The 18,534-nt window shown below is 40.9% G+C and overlaps 1 protein-coding gene across 2 annotated transcripts in view; it reads right to left on the bottom strand.

The window, feature by feature from the left end:
• ddhd1a (DDHD domain containing 1a) overlaps window positions 1-13,094 on the bottom strand; it is a 14,855-nt gene extending 1,761 nt beyond the window's left edge. Inside the window, exons 1-12 of one of the 2 annotated variants that reach the window (XM_043263571.1) lie at window positions 11,865-13,093; window positions 10,068-10,244; window positions 8,094-8,189; window positions 5,614-5,742; window positions 4,600-4,747; window positions 3,450-3,559; window positions 3,085-3,191; window positions 2,161-2,423; window positions 1,993-2,068; window positions 1,271-1,420; window positions 1,128-1,192; window positions 87-259 (exon numbers count right to left, since the gene is read on the bottom strand). In XM_043263571.1, coding sequence (XP_043119506.1) covers window positions 87-259; window positions 1,128-1,192; window positions 1,271-1,420; window positions 1,993-2,068; window positions 2,161-2,423; window positions 3,085-3,191; window positions 3,450-3,559; window positions 4,600-4,747; window positions 5,614-5,742; window positions 8,094-8,189; window positions 10,068-10,244; window positions 11,865-12,624 — 2,254 coding nt within the window. In that variant the 5' untranslated portion in view covers window positions 12,625-13,093. Of the gene's footprint in view, window positions 1-86; window positions 260-1,127; window positions 1,193-1,270; window positions 1,421-1,992; window positions 2,069-2,160; window positions 2,424-3,084; window positions 3,192-3,449; window positions 3,560-4,599; window positions 4,748-5,613; window positions 5,743-8,093; window positions 8,190-10,067; window positions 10,245-11,864 lie in introns of both variants that reach the window. The other variant, XM_043263572.1, reaches the window with a different exon arrangement.
• Window positions 13,095-18,534: the final 5,440 nt, after the last annotated feature.

Genomic DNA, 18,534 nt, shown 5'->3' with positions numbered 1-18,534 from the left:
CATCTGAGGTGGCATCACACCGCTGTTTAGCGCAGAACACCAATGCATAATGCACATTACGTTTATAACCATGCAAATTTTTGTACCCAGTATGCTGGCCTTGCCCAGGCTGGTGATGGACTCGCCGTAGTGTCTCCTGACCAGCACCGGAGAGCTGCTGGGACTGGAGCCGTTCTCCAGGTCGCTCGCTGGGCTCTTGCTCACGCTCAGATAGGTGGGTCTGATCTCATCGTACGGGGTGGGGCCGATGGTGTTACACCTTCAGGACGATACAACGAAACGCAAAGCCAGAATCATATCAGAGAAGCCGAACGTTCTGGACCATAAAGCAGTGATTCTCGACCAGGCTCCTGGAGCCCAAAGCAAAGTCAGCAGTTGTTATTAATAATGGTTCTTAAGAGTAGTGTTGTAGCAGTTTTATATTTTTGTAAGAAGAGCAGAACAAGAACCGTTGTTTTTTTTAACGTTGATGATAATCTGAATTGTTTCTTGAGCAGCAGATTAGCATATTAGAAAAATCACGTGAAGACTGCAGGAATGATGCTGAACATCACAGAAATAAATTACATTTTATAATATATTCACATAGAAAACAGCTTTTTAAATTGAAATAATATTCCGCAACTTTTACTGTATTTCTGATCAAATTACTACAGCCGCAGAAAAGACTTATAAATAAAAACTTTATAAAGATGCTTAAATTATTTGCTGTTTTTTGCCTTAAACTAAATATATTTCCCTTTTTGTAAGCCTAAGATTTTTTTTTTTAAAAAACATTCAAAGGTTATAATTATTTAAACCTTTTGACCTGTAGCACACGACATGAACTACAACAAAAAATATAATTAAAGTAGTAAGAACACAAAAAATCAACACGTAAACCCGTTTCTACCATAATACCTAATTGTTTATTGAAGCTCATACAGTTCCTGAAACCTCTGGAATCGTAAAATGAACTATGGTGAATTAATTTGATCTGAGTATCTTAAAATATTGGACAACAGGGGTATCAAAAAAGTTCAGAAACACTACTACAAACAGGACATAAATAATTAAGATAATGTTACACTACATAAGAATGTTCCTGATTAGTACTGTACCCGAATAATAAGATAATGGAGACTCACCAGTGTATTTGGACAGGTGCGATATTGCTATAGTGCTTTAAAACAAGAGGCTCCAGTCGATAGGCCTGTCAGACAAAAAATGCAATGAAATGAATCCCTTGCACTGCAAGCTGGCAGACTGAGATGCAGTGACGGGGTTTTACCACAGGATCGGTCGGGTGGAAGATGTTGAAGAGACGCCGGCACATGGACTTAGGCATGATGTGGTCCTGGTCTCCGGTGTTTCCGGGCCGGATGCCTCTCAAAGCTAGAAACACAGCCAGAGGAGAACCCATGCAGAAGAAGTTCTCCACCTGCAGATGAATCAGTCATATACTGTAGAGATACTGTGTTAGAGCCGGAAGTCCTCAGGCCGTACGAGATGCGGATGAGTTTGAGATTTGGAGAATGCATCACTTGCTCTGCAGTGAATGGGTGCCGTGAGAATGAGAGCTGATAAAACCATCACAATAATCCACAGCGCTCCAAGTTAGGTCCATCAGTTAACATCAGGAGAAGACAGAAGCTGCATCTGAGTCCATAACAGCACTACCTCCACAAAAGTCGTATTAGTTTAGTGCCGTTTTGTTCTAGTTTGCAAACAGTGCTTGATCTGTGCAGATTTCTCTCCCGATTCAGAACGGACCACCAACAAACCCGCGATATCATGCATAATGGAAACGTGCCAAGACGCAGCTGTTGTCTTCTCCAGATGTTAACTGATGGACCGGAGCGCTGTGAATTTCCGTGACGTTTTTAATCATCTGTCTAGACCCTCGTTCTGACGGCACCCATTCACTGCAGAGCATCGCTGCTGAGAAGAAACAAAGTCATCCGCATTCTGAATGGCCCGAGAATTCCTATTCCTTTAATGTCATTACCTCACCTTAAACTTTAACGTAGGGAAGGGTGTGGGCTTCGCTGCCTTCAGGTCCTGAAGCTGATCTTGCAGTTCCCTTAACCTGTCACAGGTACAGATACACAGACGCATATAGATTACAAGAGTGGTATTTTTAGGACGAATGAGCGGCGCTCGTTTAACGCGGTTACTTACCTTTGTCTGGTCAGCTGCACTTCCTCCAGCAGGTGGCGCTCTTCGTGAGTGGTCCAGAGCAAATCTTCGCCCGCCAGCTGATCGCGGTGTTCTTGCAAACAGAAGCGCACCGGATCCCAGCCCGTCATGATATCGAAGGTGATCACGCAGCCCAGCGAGTGGGAGATGATGGACACTTTTCCGCCTCTGCTCTCGAACTCGGGGTTCCGTGAGCAGAAGAGAGAATAGAGGCGGTTGAGCTCCTGCGTCAAACCTTTAGTGATCTGGAAGGAGGAACAATAAAGCATATATAAACAAAACACTTCGTACGTCGCCTATATAGAAAGATATATGTTTGGGGTCAGTAAATACCAATTAATTCACGTTTTCTTGAAAGAATGCATTTAATTTCGATTTATCGAGTAAAGACATTTGTGCTTCAAAAGATTTCCATGTCAAATGCGTGCTGTTATTTGGAGCTTTTTATTTATTTGTGAATCCTGAAAAATACAATTTATCACCATTTTCACAAAAAAAAAAGAAAATATTGGGAAGCTTTAAAATCACAGAAATATTACAGATATTCAAAAAGAAATCATTATTTTAAATGGTATTAATATTCCATATTTTGTTGCATTTCTGCTTAAAATAATGCAAAAAAAAAAAAAAAAAAAAAAGTAATAAATCATCCCATTCATCTCATTCCAAACTAGCGCGACTTACTTTCTTTAGCGAAACACAAAAAGGAGATGATTTACTGACACTTTTCCAAACAATCAAAGTTGTCAAGCTCCACTTTAAAAGTTTCACAGCTTTATGTGAGCAAGGTTTTAGTGTGCACTACTAGCGTATATGCTTTAACTGTTTGGAAAAGAACAGCACAAACGTGATTGTGAACAAGTCTGGGATGACGTGAGGGTGAGTACTGGTCATGAGCGTGGTCACCTCGTCTCTGTAGAGAGGGCTGGTGTAGTACATGATGTCCATGGCGCTGCTGTTGAGTAAATCTCTCAGGCCTCTCACTTTATCTGGTGTGATCGACTCCACCGTGTCTGCGTTTCAAGAGGACAGCGCTCTCAGAACATGCACACAAAAGCTTTCCATCGTCATTTGGTTGTTAATGTGAATGCGCGTCATCGTTCGAGCCGTGTCGTTTGCACAGCTGATGGAGGGATGAAAGATGATTCGGCTCGGTGTGTGTGTGTGTGTGTGTGTGCTTGTGAACAAAAGGTGAAGGCAGAGAGTGTGTGGTAACGGCAGCTGTTCGGAGGATGAATGCAGACAGACACGTGGTGTGGAGTCGGTCTTACCGCCGTCCAAAGCCAGTTTAGAGCGCCACTCGACCGGCAGGAACTCCACACGCTCCTCGCTTTGCTCAGAGAAGTGCTTCTCCTCCATCTTCCTCACAGCTTCCCGGAGCCTGAGCGCATCATAGATTTTTTTATGCTTTCATCAAGGCTGAATTCATTTGATAACAAATACAGGAAAAAGGTAGTATTGTGAAATATTTTTACCAGTTGAAATAATGGGTTTCTCTTTTAATATACATTTGAAATGCAATTTATTCCTGTGATGCAAAAATGATTTTCCATCAGTCAGTGCTCCGGTCTAAAGTGTCACGTGATTCTTCAGAAATCATTCTAACATGCAGATTTATTATTAGAATTATCAATGTTGGGAAAGTTGGGATGGAAATATTTTTTTGGAAATGGCAATACTTTTCTTTCAGGATTCTTTGATGAATAAACAGTTATAAAGAACAGCATTTATTAATACCATCACTTCTTATCAATTTAACACATCCTAGCTGAATAAAAGTTTTCATTTCAATCAAATTAAAAAAACTTTTAAATAATAGTGTATTTTGTTAGAAATAAAAGCTCTTCTTTTTAAATGATTTATTATATTTTAATGTATATTAATATAGAAAATTGTTATTTTACATCGCAAAAATATATTTCACAATATAATGGTTTTTCCTGTACTTTTGATCAAATAAATGCAGCCTTGATGAACATAAGCAACATATTTAAAAATTATTAAAAATGACCGTTTCCAAACTTCTGAATGGTAGTATATACATGAATACAAAAACAAATGATAAAACTAATAAAAGAATATGATATTTTGCGTATCATAGTTGTGATTAAAAAAAATAAGCACATCTTGCTTGTATTTTTTATCACAACTATGATATGTAAAATGTGATGTAAAGGTTTTAGATTTTTTGAAATATGTTATTTAACAACTAGTTGTTATAGTAACACATGTGTGATGTGCATTCAAAATGTTTTATCTACACTAAAAGCGTCTACTGAAATTTAAATCAATTCATAAGTGAATGTTGGAGCTGTCGAATTTATAATATAAACTCGACAAAAGAGTATCAAGGTGATGGCTCTTTTTAGGTGGTGAACATGTTCACACATTCATTCCCACACCACCTCACTGAGGACTTACATGCCAGTGTTTTTGATGATGCGGTCCTTGTCCATCTTCTGTCCGATGCCGTGGACCACAAACACAATGTGTGTGGTCTGAGGGGGTTTATCGTCCAGCGAGGCCTCTTCCACGAAGCCGCGGTGCAGTCTGGTGCCGCTGCTGGAGGCTGAACCCAAACATTATCAAACAATTATAACAATATGACAACGTTACACAAATATTACGGGCACAAAAAACATCCTACCTTGACTATATGCATCATACAGCGTCATAATAACAAATAGATTGCATTTGACAACATTAATAAACGTTATTTATTACATTTAGTAATATATTGGTTAACGTTGGTACGTTAACAAACGTTTTCGTTATTATTGCTAGTTAATGTATTGCTAATGTTAACTAATATGACCTCACTGTAACCTCAAGTATTATTATAGTCAACCTTATATGAAGCAGTTGCTATGTACAGTGTGTGTTGTGTTCACACGGGTAAGGTTAAGAACAGGTCTGCTGGTATGGGTAGGTTATCAGTAGGTTAAGGGGTGAATTATTAGTAATAATATAAGTACATACTGTAGTAGTTAAGTTCACTTAATATAAAATGGGACTCCATCTTTTAAAAATAAATAAATAAAATAAACATAACACTTTATATCACTTTTTTGTTCCCACTTTAGTTTGGGATTATCTTCAGCCATTATCAACAACTTTTGCATTAGGTAAACTCCTAATTGTTTTTTAATAGTTTTTAAGGTAGATGTTAGGTTGTTAAGTTGACAATTGGTGGTGAATTGGTGTTATTGATAGCATAAAATTATATCTAAAAAAAGTAATAAAACCTATAAAGACATATTTTAAAAAAAGAGAAAGAGAAAGACAAAAAATACACCAAAAGTGCATAGTCATTCACCATTTTAATTTTTTTTTTTGGTTACTTAAAAAAATATTCATAAAAGCATAAAAAGTCATTTGCGTCTTGGCATGCTGTTTAAAAGAGATATTAGGGTAGAGCTGGGATCGAGCGCTCACCTTTAGAGAAGCCCAGCTTCTGGGTGACGGTGCGGGCGATCTTAGACGTGGTGGCGTCACTATACAGATACACCTCGTCCACGCTGTACCAGTCCACGTGACTGCGGCTCAGCTGCACACTGTGAACGGCTGTCCACCAAACAAGAGCGCGTTACGTCCACTGCATCACTACACAGACACGCTACAGACTACAGGAAGCAGGCAGCGAGTCTTTTCAGTGCACGGACATGGCTGCTTTTTAATCTGTGAATGACCGTGATTAAGGCAGTAGAGAGAGCACACTGGAAAGCCATCTGGCATTCTCTCTTACGAACAGAGAAAATGTTCTGACCAGTGCATCAAATCAGAAAATCTTCACCTGATGTTAAGAGCAGCCATGCACCCCACTTATACACACACACACACACACTTATACACATATACATATATATACATATATATGTATGATAGCTCATGAAAAGACATTAAGGATGGTTTAAATGTGCATTTGTACTTTTGTTAAAATGTTTATATGAATTTTTTAGTACAAATTACAATGACATTACTTTGAATTACAGACACTACATAGGGAGGAAAGGACTTTTTACAGCACTGAAATTCTTTATCAGAGACTGATAGGTATAGTAGTAAAAGTAAGGCCCTATATGATTCGGTTCTGGAGATAGGGCACTCATTGTAGCTCTAGGAGCAAATCGTTAAATTGAACACATTTTCATGACCAAAAAGCAGCATACAGCTTTGCATTATGTGCCTATAAATCACGAAGCACTGTTTAACTGCATGCGTCTTTAAAATTAAATAAATGAAATAAAACTAACAGCTGTATAAAAAGTGGCAATGAGAATATTTTTCACCACCAGCTACGGTGGATCGAAGCAAACCAAAGGACGTCAGGCCTGGAGCATGGTGCTAAAACATTACCAGCACGCCCAGCTCCGTGATGGATCTGAAGAAGAACGGAGGACAGCGGTTTCTACAGCCCGGAGTCAGCTGACCGTCCTTCTATCAAACTCATCTGTTTAAGTGAGGACATTCAAAGGACGGCGGGGTGATAAAAATCGATTCAATTATTCCCCAGGGACACAATCTACTGAGGACATCTTTCACTACAAGCTCTGAATGAGCTCTTCAAGACTGGCTTTCACAAAAACATCCATTTTTCAACTAAATATTAACAGAGGTCCATCTAGCAGCATCTTAACAGATAGGCAAGCAATGGGCAGCAATGTATACGCAGCACATGATGAAAATCTAAAAACTAGTTTACCTCACTATTTCCCAGAGAAAACTCAACGGAAGCATGCTGCACTACTCTGCTGACCTACATACATGACATAAACCCGTTACGGTGACGGGAGCCAACCGGAAGGCGCACGGGAGTCCCAACAAACGCCATATTATTCTTAAAGGGCTATCATGGGCCTCATGAATCCGTGCAAGGGATGCTGTTTGATACACAAACAGCCTCAAAACAGAACAGGCTGCATTACATGTTCGCCATAAACGGAGTAGCGGAGTATTAGACCAACTTAACCTGGAGGATTACGAGGCCGCCAGAGGTTAACAAGGCTCGTGTCAGAAGACAGCCTTGTGTCAGGATTTCTGAGCGGCAACAGGCGCTAGGTTTTCCACATGGTTTCTGAAGGATACGGCACTCTCTGGCCGCAGTTTGGATTTGAAAAGAGCATCTCAAAAACTATTTGGGTAATACATGCAAACCTATATTGATTTATCGGTTAGAGCAGGTATGACGGATAAACTCATGCCATGACAATAAGAGGACAGGTTTGATCTTTGAGCAAACCGAATCAAGATGAAAACGCAACACTAAACAACCGTTCTGGAATAAAGCAAATGGTATGAATCATATTTTCATCATATATTCGAGTGAAACTAAATAAATAGTAAAAATATATTAATTCATTGTATAATTCATTGCCGTCTCGTGTTAGTGGCAGGTTGCTGGGGAGTTTTATCCAGTCCACATGCTTGTAAAGGTAGAGAAGGTGTATGCGTTTGTCGATATTCTATTAAAAATGACCATTTCATGTTGACTGAGTTTGTGAATTACTGGCCTTTTAATGTGGGCTTTAAAACTTACTTTAAGGAATATATAAAAAGAACATTATACAATTTCTTTGTAATCATTTATGAAATTAGCGTTGGTTTCGATCAGTCAATCTGATATGAAATTTGGATGAATTTAAAGAACAGGTCTTTGACTACAATAACCTTTAACATGAGACACGATGTATGTATCCTAAACACCGCTTCGGGTGTTTAGGAAACATCAGATTCTAAAAATAGTATCCTAATAGCTATAAGCAGAAGAAAAACAGCAGGGGAAAAAGAAAAGTGGAACAAAAATATGCATTTTTTTCTTATAATCGGGGTGTGAAGCTAAAGCGGGGTTCTGATGAGCCAAGGCGGGAAAAAGAGAGTCAGCATCTACAAGTAGTGAAAACGGAGGATTGTAGTACCTTGACATCGCTTTCGCTTGTGACTTTTAGCGCTCGTCTGATAGCCGCTCCATTTGAATAGAAAGGGGAGGTAGAACGGGGGGAAATGGGAAAGAACTAACAAACCAAAAAAAAACAAAACAGTAAGTGCACACGTTATTGGCAACAGTACTTTTCTGTATCACTCTAACACAAAATCTAATAAAAACCCACAGTATTATCAGACTGCATTCTACCGTATATCATTCAAGTAATGCCGTCAATCTGTGTCTTCCAGCAGCACGCTTACACAGGAAAGACTATAATATCTGCTTTCAAAGAGACTCTGTGAGGCTGTATTACTTATTCACTCCCTTCTCACACCAACCACTGAGGAACATTTCTCCCAATCACACATTCCCCTTAAAACAAGCCTTTTTTTAACATTTATTGTATTCCTCGGAGAAAGGTCTGCATTAGCGATAGAGATTTTTACACTACAGTGTCTCAAACACAATATTTGTAGCACGTAATAAAAACATTACAGTTTAAGATGCGAAGTAAGTGTACTGTATGAGGAAGTTGCCGGCAGACCGGACGTTTATGATGACTGTAAACACCACAATATGTGTCAGGTGTAATGAAAAGCGTGATGGCCAGCATGAAACAGAAGAAGCTACACCCGAATGATTTAAGGCTAAGACTAACTTAGGTCCCGGTACAGAACCCTGTGGACACACAGAACTGATCTGCTATCCTGATGGGACAAAACTGTAGAAGTGCAGATGATGAGATGACCGGAGGAGATTAGACAAGGTTGTCTGCGCAAGAAAGTTACATTTGATCTAATGAACCTCTACTCGTGATTAAAATCAGATCCCGGTGGAAGACGTTCATTCAGCATTCGTGTAATTCTGTATGACCTACATTTAGCAGCTCAAGAGTAAGTGGCCTATAAGACAGTGAACCCGTGGTGCAGTTTAACAGAAAGGAGACATTTTCCTATCTGCTTAAACCCTATCGTAACATCTCAATAAGAGAGGAGTTACGCTGGCTCACTGGTGCATTAAAGAGATTTTAGATTTTTGCAGAAGTGTCATTCGAGGACATCCAGATCCTCTCTTCAGCTGTCCTGACATGGCCTTCTGTCTCCAGCAGTTCTACACAGTCTCTACAAATTCTCCTTTATCCTCGAGGTGACTTTCGTCTCACTGAATATCTCTACACCCGTGATGATCTGATTGAACGCCTTCCTATTTAACTGTCTATAATCCATAACCATATAAAACGAAACATCCTTAAAAATGAAATTAAATAAAAATAAGACCCAAATCATCATCATCATCATCTTTCTGGTATTATGGTATTCCCTTCTGCACGTTAACTTTCCATCACTGCTGTAATTACATTTTCAAAGTTAAATTACAAAAAAATGCCTTAATATAAATAGATTGAGATCATAGACTGATTCAGCATTTCATGCCGTCACGAGCTGCTTTTAATGCAATGGACAGAATTTTTTATGATGAATCAATTAAAATGGTATCTGTAAATAATATTTTATTTGACATGAACAACTTATTATTAAACCACCGCCACCGTGCATGTGTTTTATCGGTCTAGTTTTATGTCTTCCAGTGTTAATTTGCGTCAGCATTGCCAGAATAAGTTCATGTCGTTTTGAAAACATAAAAAAGTCCTTTATGGATTGATTCCAGCTTGTTTTAGGGCTCGGTATGGTTCCAGATAGCATCAGAACCCCCTGCCAGTGTGTGTTTATTCATAAAAATATATATATATTTTTTTTTATTGCTAATGCTGTCACTGTGTTTTAGAACTGGTATGAAGAGAATTTGAGTCATGCACACATTCCACTCAGGTGTGAGCTTTCACTGATGTATCCGTCACTGATTTCCCAACACGTCTAAACTATATGACAGCCTCACGTACAGAAGCAATGCTCTCTCTTTACAAGGAACCGACCAAACGGCGCCTCACTAATAGAGTCCCCCTCACCATCTTTCCTGTCCACGGTCTTGGCCAGCGCGTCGCTCTCGAAGGCGTCCTGTATCTGTTGTCCTCGGAAACACGCCAGGTGTTCTTTCTCTATGAGGTCGCTCTCATCCTCGTCTACGGGCATCCACGTGCCGTCAATGAACCACTGGCCTCTCATCACAGGGATACGATCCTGCTCTGCAAGGCAAAACATGTAAATTGTGTCTAAATCTGTTCATTAAAGATTTCTGAGGTACATATAGCAGGAAAAAACCCTTAATACCTCTAAATTTTACATTTAATTCATTGGGTTACTTGCTTTTTCTTTGGAATTATTGACAATTTTCCGAGTAAGTCCTTCTCCAAAGCAGTCTGCATTGAAAGGTTTTACTGGATTCTTCAGCTAGATACACTTTAGTGATATCAAACTCACCGAGGTGCAAACGCAGTTCATTTTTAAGCACAAAACAAAACACGCTGCCGTTAAGATGATGCACAGAATATCTCTTGTGTGCAAGTCACCGTGCATTACCTTATTTTTTTTAATCTGTTATAAAAGTGGTTTAAAACTACGTTTGATACAGATCTGAGAATAATTTTGTGCAGAAAACTCCCGATAAAAAGTTGAAAAGAGGCCTTACTTGACACCTGACAAAACTGCAGGTGTCACAGACACCGAAGCGTGTTAATTATTCAGAGGACAGGGCAGGCGCTTTTCCTGGAAGGATGAGCACGGTATATTCATACTCAGAACTGTTCAATAACCCTTCAATGGTTCCAAGGATCCTCAAGAACAACTTGAAGCAGCTTGAAGAAGTTTTTTATCATTTAGAACGACTTAAGCACTCAAATGATTAAAAACGTATAATTTAGTCGTTTAATTTCTAACCGCTTTTCTTTCTCTAGCACTGCTTTTGTTTCATGTTTAATCAGATTGCATGGTTTCAAGAGATGTCCGTCTTCACGGGTTCCAGATGAGAACGTCTCCATTTTAAAGGTTTTCAGCATAGCAGTGAAGCGGTTCTTCTGCTCCGCTACAAAAACGCTCGTTGGATGAAGTTAGATTATTTAATAATCCATCTCCTGCTTTCGGCTATTCCACAGCTTCCTCTTTGAAGCTCTCAGGCTGATAAAAGACTCTCAGTTAATAGTTTTGGGCTTCAGATGAAACATTTTTGTTCAATGATTTTGAATACCAGACAAAATCAGACAACGCTCCTTACACGAAGATTTAATCGCACACTTTTGGTAATTAGGCACATTTTAAAACGGATCTTTTTGTCAGTAAAGCCAATGAACGCAATAAGACTTAAGGACAAGATTACGGACCGCATCCTGCCAAGTGAGTCTAACCCCATTCAGTAAAGAAATTAAAAAATGGCGGGGTGCTTAATTCTGTGATGTGTCGCGTCAGGACTTGGGTTTAAAAGATAATCAATATATTAGTAATTGAACAAAAGCTGCTTTACAGCTGAAACTGAATTGTGTAAAGAGCTATATGTGACCCCGGAGCTCAAGTAGGACCGCACTGTATGGGTCAAAATGACCAATTTTTCAGGATTATGGATCATGTATTATTAATACATTGTGTACATTTCCTACCATAAATATACCAAAACTAAAACACTGATTGGTAATATGCATTGCTAAGAACTTTATATGGACGATTTTCTCAATATGTACATTTACAGATGATAAATTGCATCTCGGCCAAATACTGTTCTATCCAAAACAGGCCGAGCTACTCGTTTCAGATACTAGTTTTAAGGTTGTCCGGGGTCACTTATGTCATTTGAGCCATTAAGGAGCATTACTTACGATTCCAGTACACCGGATAGCACTCTTTATTCCTCACATCCACCTCATAGAGCCCTCCTCTGACACACACGGCCTCTACAGTGACGTCAATGCTCTCGTTGCTGGTGTCCACGGCCGCTTCCGCTTCATCGAGCCCATGGCCTTTAAAGATCTCCTCTCCGCCACGGCTCAAAGTCCCCTCCGGGTTTAACTCGCAGAACCTGCGATACATGATTTCTATCCTGAGAGAGTCGTGTCCCATGAAGGGCTTCCACGTCTTTTTGTCCTCTTTGTAAAACCACCTGACCTCCTCGGGTCCCAGCTCGGTGATCACCTCGAACCGGTGTCTGGAGGCGCTGGACCGGGCCACTTTCCGAATGTGGAGCAGATGGCGATCTTTACCGTGGTAGTAGTCCGAGGCAGGGTTTGTGCAGTCTTCTGTGTCGCTGGTACGGAGGTAGCTGGTGACAGGAGTTGGGCCCAGATGGCCCCTGGGAAGGATGTCCGAGGCAGGGTTGTCACGGTTCCGGAGTCTCAGCGTCATCCCGTCCCGAGGTGAAGGGTGTCTGTCCGAGTACATCCCTCTCCCGATGGACTCGTCGTAAAGGCTGATGAAGGCATCGTTCCAGTCGCTATTGTGAAAAGACAGTTTATTGCCGGGGTTGTTGATAAACCGCGTCTTCTTCGTAAGACTGCTCATGACTCCTTCCTCGTGGAGCCAGCGGCGGTCGCGACCGGAAGTGAGCTCGGTGACGTCATCCAACAAGGGCCATGACGTCATGTCCAAACAAAACGCGCCCGACGCTCAAGCCGCCGCTATAGCTTTTCGGCCAAATGACACCATGTCGCGTTACTCAGCAGTTTCTTGCTGGTCAGGTGAGCAGGAATGACCGGCGTGGGGTCGTGCGCCTGACCCTATGACGTCATACCACAACAAAAAAGTAGCGCAACGGCGACCTGCCACTTTTAGATGCACATCGACGACTTTCTGTCATGTTACTGAGCTGTTTAAAGCTGCTTTACATCTGAGGGCAAAGACGAAGAACCGGTCTGACCGACCGCAGTGATTCCTGCACTACGTTACCGGATTTACGCGCTGCTCCAAACCCGCCGTCTCTCAGCCGAACCGGAGCACGTCGTCTCAACGAATCGCGCTCTCCCGCTCTGTTTGTCTGCAAACGGGTCCGTGTCACAAATAGAAACATAAGTCTGTGCGCTATTCCAGACGGCGGCCGGGAAATACACTGACCCGCTGGCGCGCTGACAAGTGCGGGACGTGCGGCTTTACGTCACAGGAGACGTAGCGCGTAAGCGTTCACGTACGGGCGCGTGGTGCACCTGTTACTAGGCAACCAGGTAAGCCGTTTGGCCGGCCGCAGCGCGCGCGTGTTTGTGGCGCTGGATTTTGATGCTTTAGAGTACATTGCATCCGTTTAAATAATCTAACACGACACAAACACGTTTTGTATTAAAATGACAAGAACGGTCGTTTTTAAATAAATATAGGCAGTTGTGTGCAGGAAAATATTACATGAATACATTAATGATTACATATTACATATTGTGTATAGTAATATATATATATATATATATATATATATATATATATATATATATATATATATATATATATATATATATATATATGGATGTTTCAACCAGGACCCTTACATACATGCACTTTAACACTTCAATTTAGAGAATAGAGAATAGAGAAGCCGTAGTCTTTCCTTTTACTTTGATCCATAACAAGAAAGCACTTCTCAAACTGGATTTGTATGTCTAGGCTACATGCAAATACACAAAAATAAAGAATTAGCTTATTTAACCCAGGAGGATACATAGCCCCAGAATCAGTACTTTGAATAATATGATTATAGATGTTAGGCAATTTATTATTAACACAATTAACATCATTTTGTTACACTAAACTATATAAATCTCTCTCTCTCTCTCTCTCTCTCTCTCTCTCTCTCTCTCTCTCTATATATATATATATATATATATATATATATATATATATATATATATATATATATATATAAACACAGACATTATATTTAATTTTACTTTTTAATTTTGCACTTCAGTGCTTTATGTTGTAGGGTAACTGTATTGATATAGTGTTAAAAAATGACCAGTGGCCTCATTTTTTCTACTTCTTTTCACAGAAAATAGCAAAAATGACCACAAGATGCCGCTGTTGTCTTGCTACCAAGCACGAGTGTCTGGCCATGGTCTGTTTTAGTGCTTCTCAGCAAACTCACCATAAGCTAAAGTGGATCGTAGCTCCATTGGTTTCAGCAGCTCTACGACGTCTCTAAGCGTGCAGTGCTTCTGGGAAAAGCGGCCTTGGGTCTAACTTTAGATTCGTGCCTCAACACTAATGTGGAAATGTCTCTGCAGCACCGGGCCCCTGCTCTCGGAGGTTGCTAAAAGGCAGCTGTCATGGAAGCTACTTTGCAAAAGCGGCAGCGCGTTCTGAAGCTCGGGGAATGTCGAGGGGCCCTCGCGACCCCGCCGGGCCCCTGTACGCCATTGTTCTTTCGGCCCTGTTTCCAGGGAAGCTAAAGTTTCGCCTCAGTGTTTTAACTCGTGCGACTTTGCATTCAGTCAGAGCACACTCCGGACGGCTTGCGGATCTTGCGGTTTCCACGCGGAGAGCAAAATAGATGAGTCTGCTCCTGCTGTTTACTCGGCCTGCCTCGGGCGTGCAGCTGTTATCAGACTGCCCTCCATGTTTACACACATACACCGCTATTACAACAGCGCAAGCGGGCCAGCTTCTGCTGATGCATGAGTCAAATAAAGCTAAACACATTGCCTTTGTTTACTTTAATCCCCAAAAGCTGCGTTGGGTTACACTAATTGATTTACAATAAATGTCTGGTGTTTTGGGGCAAATCTGGTGCGAGGCTGCAAATGGAGGAAGGGAGCGTCCGTGGATATGCGAAATTCGCGGCGATCCTTCCTGTTTACGACACGTGCGTGTTCGCGCGTGTGAAGAGCGGTTGCCCCGCAGGACATAGAAGCTCTTTAATATGCAAGGAGGGTGTGTGATGCTGCATGTGTCCCGGGACACGGGATCCGCCGCCCGCCGCGGTCCGCTCGCGCAGGTGGTCTAGCGGGGGATTTCATGTTTCACAGGAACGCAGCGTGCTCTGGACAGCATCATTGAGTCCACATGGAAAGCCAGAGTGCTCTGTTGCGAACGCCGGTCCTCACTCGTCACACGGGGCAGGCGGATGTCTTTAACTCCTTAGCATCCAGATGCCGCTGTTGTGTAATATTCAAGGCGTTTCTTGTTCATTTTCTTATCGTTTGGCAAAAAAAGGGCTCGTATGATGCAATTTCGAGGTTTTCCTTTCTCTTTAGAGTGTTACGAGCCGTTATAGATAAGATATAGGTTGATATTCATTAAACCATGCAAGTGTCATGCAAAGAAATGTGTGTAGTGTCGCTGAGGGCGCCATGTTCCGGAGAAAAAGTGAAACTACTTTCTTTGTGTTTCCAAAAGAGGACACGACTGGAAATCAGTGTTCAGTTGTGTTTACAGCACTGTTCCAGAAGAGTTGAGCACAAATATTGCAAACATTTACTGTGCTTTTTGAACTTAAACTGTATAAACACATCGCATGACACCAAATACACCAAATAATGTTCTTTTTTAATGTTCATCACACGGCCCCTTTAACCCAGCTAACAAAAGCATGCCCTAACAACATTTTTAAAAGTTATGAAAGCAGACTCTGGCGTGAGCATTTTTAAAAACGTTTCTTTTTAACGACATGAACGTCGAGGGAGCATTCGGTCTCATAATTTTGCAGTCAATAGAGGAATGTTATACTTTTGAACGTTGAACAAAAAAAAAAAAACATTGCAAGATTGATGAACGCTTGCTTGCTTTCTTCTTTTTCTGTTCCATCCGTTTTCCTTTTATTTATTAAATAATAATGAAAAAACTCGCATATCGTTTGTTATTTCGATGTTTTCATTGTCCTCATTTGAAAGTCGCTTCGGATATAAATTCCTCTGCTAAATGTGAATGATAACAAAAGCGTTTTGTGCCTAAACACTACTGTAACACTACTGTCTATCATTCTGAGGTATACTCAGCAATATATTCATTTTATAGATACGTACCAGGATTAATTCCATGCGTGTGTTTCCTTACTCAAAACAGAATACTATGTCTATAAAAGTGAACAGCGGGTTTTAGGAGAGAAAACTACTCATACTGTAAAGCATTACACCGTGAAAGATCATGTAAACAGGATGAAGGGCTACAGATGTTCACATCATTGACAGATCTAAGCTGTTATATAATACCGTACATGCTCTGGAAAATCCTAAAAACACCATCTGATGTAACAAGATGATGAAAAGCACAGGTGTGTTATCAGTCAACGCTTAGAGACAGGCACCACGGAAGCCCAGTTCTTTCTCACAAACTTGTGGACGGTTTGATTCAATGAATTCAATTAATTACAGATACAGCAGTTTGTTTGCATGACCATGCGATGATGCAACGTATACAATTACACAATTAAAGCGCCAAATAATCATGACAAACACAGATGTGCTACTTGTCTAAAACGTATAAAGTTACTAAACTACGTACATTTTTACATAAACAATGTGAAACCGTAAAAATCAACAGTGGAGTGCTTGTGGTTTTTCCAGTCAAGAGTCACTGTGGGGCGTCTGAAAGGGGGTTTTCATAGAACGACTCGAGTCATTAACTCTTTTCAGTATGATTTGGTGAACAGGTTCAAACAGTTCACTAAAAAGAACCGGTTCAAAAGAATGATTCGTTCGTGAGCTCGACTCCACTTCAGACCTTTCTCCTCAGGCTGATTACAGGTCGCTAATAATGTTGCAAATAAAGTACAGTTTCTTGCACAAACTGATCATTTTGCTTCATAAGACCTTGTTATACTTTTTTAGAAGCCACAAGTATTTGTGTGTGTGTGAGTGTGTGTGTGTGTGAGTGTGTGTGTGTGAGAGTGTGTGTGTGTGTGTGTGTGAGAGTGTGTGTGTGTGAGTGTGTGTGTGTGTGTGTGTGTGTGTGTGTGTGTGTGTGTGTGTGTGTGTGTGTGTGTGTGTGTGTGTGTGTGTGTGTGTGTGTGTGAGAGTGTGTGTGTGTGAGTGTGTGTGTGAGTGTGTGTGTGTGTGTGTGTGTGTGAGTGTGTGTGAGTGTGTGTGTGTGTGTGTGTGTGTGTGTGTGTGTGTGTGTGTGTGTGTGTGTGTGTGTGTGTGTGTGTGTGTGTGTGTGTGTGTGTGTGTGTGTGTGTGTGTGTGTGTGTGTGTGTGTGTGTGTTGTGTGTGTGTGTGTGTGTGTGTGTGTGTGTGTGTGTGTGTGTGTGTGTGTGTGTGTGTGTGTGTGAGTGTGTGTGTCTGTGTGTGTGTGTGTGTGTGTGTGTGTGTGTGTGTGTGTGTGTGTGTGTGTGTGTGTGTGTGTGTGTGTGTGTGTGAGTGTGTGTGTGTGTGTGTGTGTGTGTGTGTGTGTGTGTGTGTGTGTGTGTGTGTGTGTGTGTGTGTGTGTGTGTGTGTGTGTGTGTGTGTGTGTGTGTGTGTGTGTGTGTGTGTGTGTGTGTGTGTGTGTGTGTGTGTGTGCGTGAGTGTGTGTGTGTGTGTGAGTGTGTGTGTGTGAGTGTGTGTGTGTGTGAGTGTGTGAGCGTGTGTGTGTGAGTGTGTGTGTGTGTGAGTGTGTGTGTGTGTGTGTGTGAGTGTGTGTGTGTGTGTGTGAGTGTGTGTGTGTGTGTGTGTGTGTGTGTGAGTGTGTGTGTGTGTGTGTGTGTGTGAGTGTGTGTGTGTGTGTGTGTGTCTGTGTGTGTGTGTGTGTGTGTGTGTGTGTGTGTGTGTGTGTGTGTGTGTGTGTGTGTGTGTGTGATTGTGTGTGAGAGTGTGTGTGTGTGAGTGTGTGTGTGTGTGTCTTTTTGAATCTTAAAGTCACTGACTGAATCATGCCATCATTTGCTCACCCTTAAAGTGTTTCAAACCTACTGTATTTCTTTTTTTGAAGAATGTGGGTAACCGAACGGTCAATAACTTCCACAGCATGGAGAGAAAAAAATAGTAAGGTACTGTAGAAGTCCCTGAGAATTTAAAATATCATATTTTGTTTTCAAAAGAAGAAATGAACCCATAAAGGGATGAAACAACTTGAGAGTGATGGATTTTCATTTTTGGATGAACTGTCCCTTTAACAGTTTAACAATTCCTTTTCTATTTAGAGGTCATGTGTGAAAGAGGATTTTCCTGCTATTTTAAAAATTATTAATAACTTAAAACACACGCTCAGTTAGATATATTCATTCACACAAAATGAAACTATTAAAACAACTATCGTTTTGCGTTCATTATTTTATTTGAATTAATTTAATAAACCATCACGTATAGATTATTTCTTTTTGAAATAAAAGTAACTCGTAAACACACGTTATTTGGTGATGTGCATGACATGTTTATTGAAACTGTGTTTCTGGAGGGTGTTGGGCTTGTCAGCCAGACTTTGAAGAGCTCCAGGCAGCGCGCGCGGCTCTAAACATTCCCAAATCAGCGTCACCACCGCTCACCAACCACAACATAAACAGGACATGACAGTCAAACATAGTTGAAAATGTACGTTTTAACATAAAAGGCCCATATTTGTCTCTGATAGCCGTGCATGGCTGTCTCTGTTTTGATC

This window comes from Puntigrus tetrazona, chromosome 17 (genome assembly GCF_018831695.1).
Source record: "Puntigrus tetrazona isolate hp1 chromosome 17, ASM1883169v1, whole genome shotgun sequence".
NCBI classification, from domain to species: Eukaryota; Metazoa; Chordata; class Actinopteri; order Cypriniformes; family Cyprinidae; genus Puntigrus; species Puntigrus tetrazona.
Note: the sequence above shows the minus strand (reverse complement) of the source record. Positions and strands in the feature narration are given on the sequence as shown.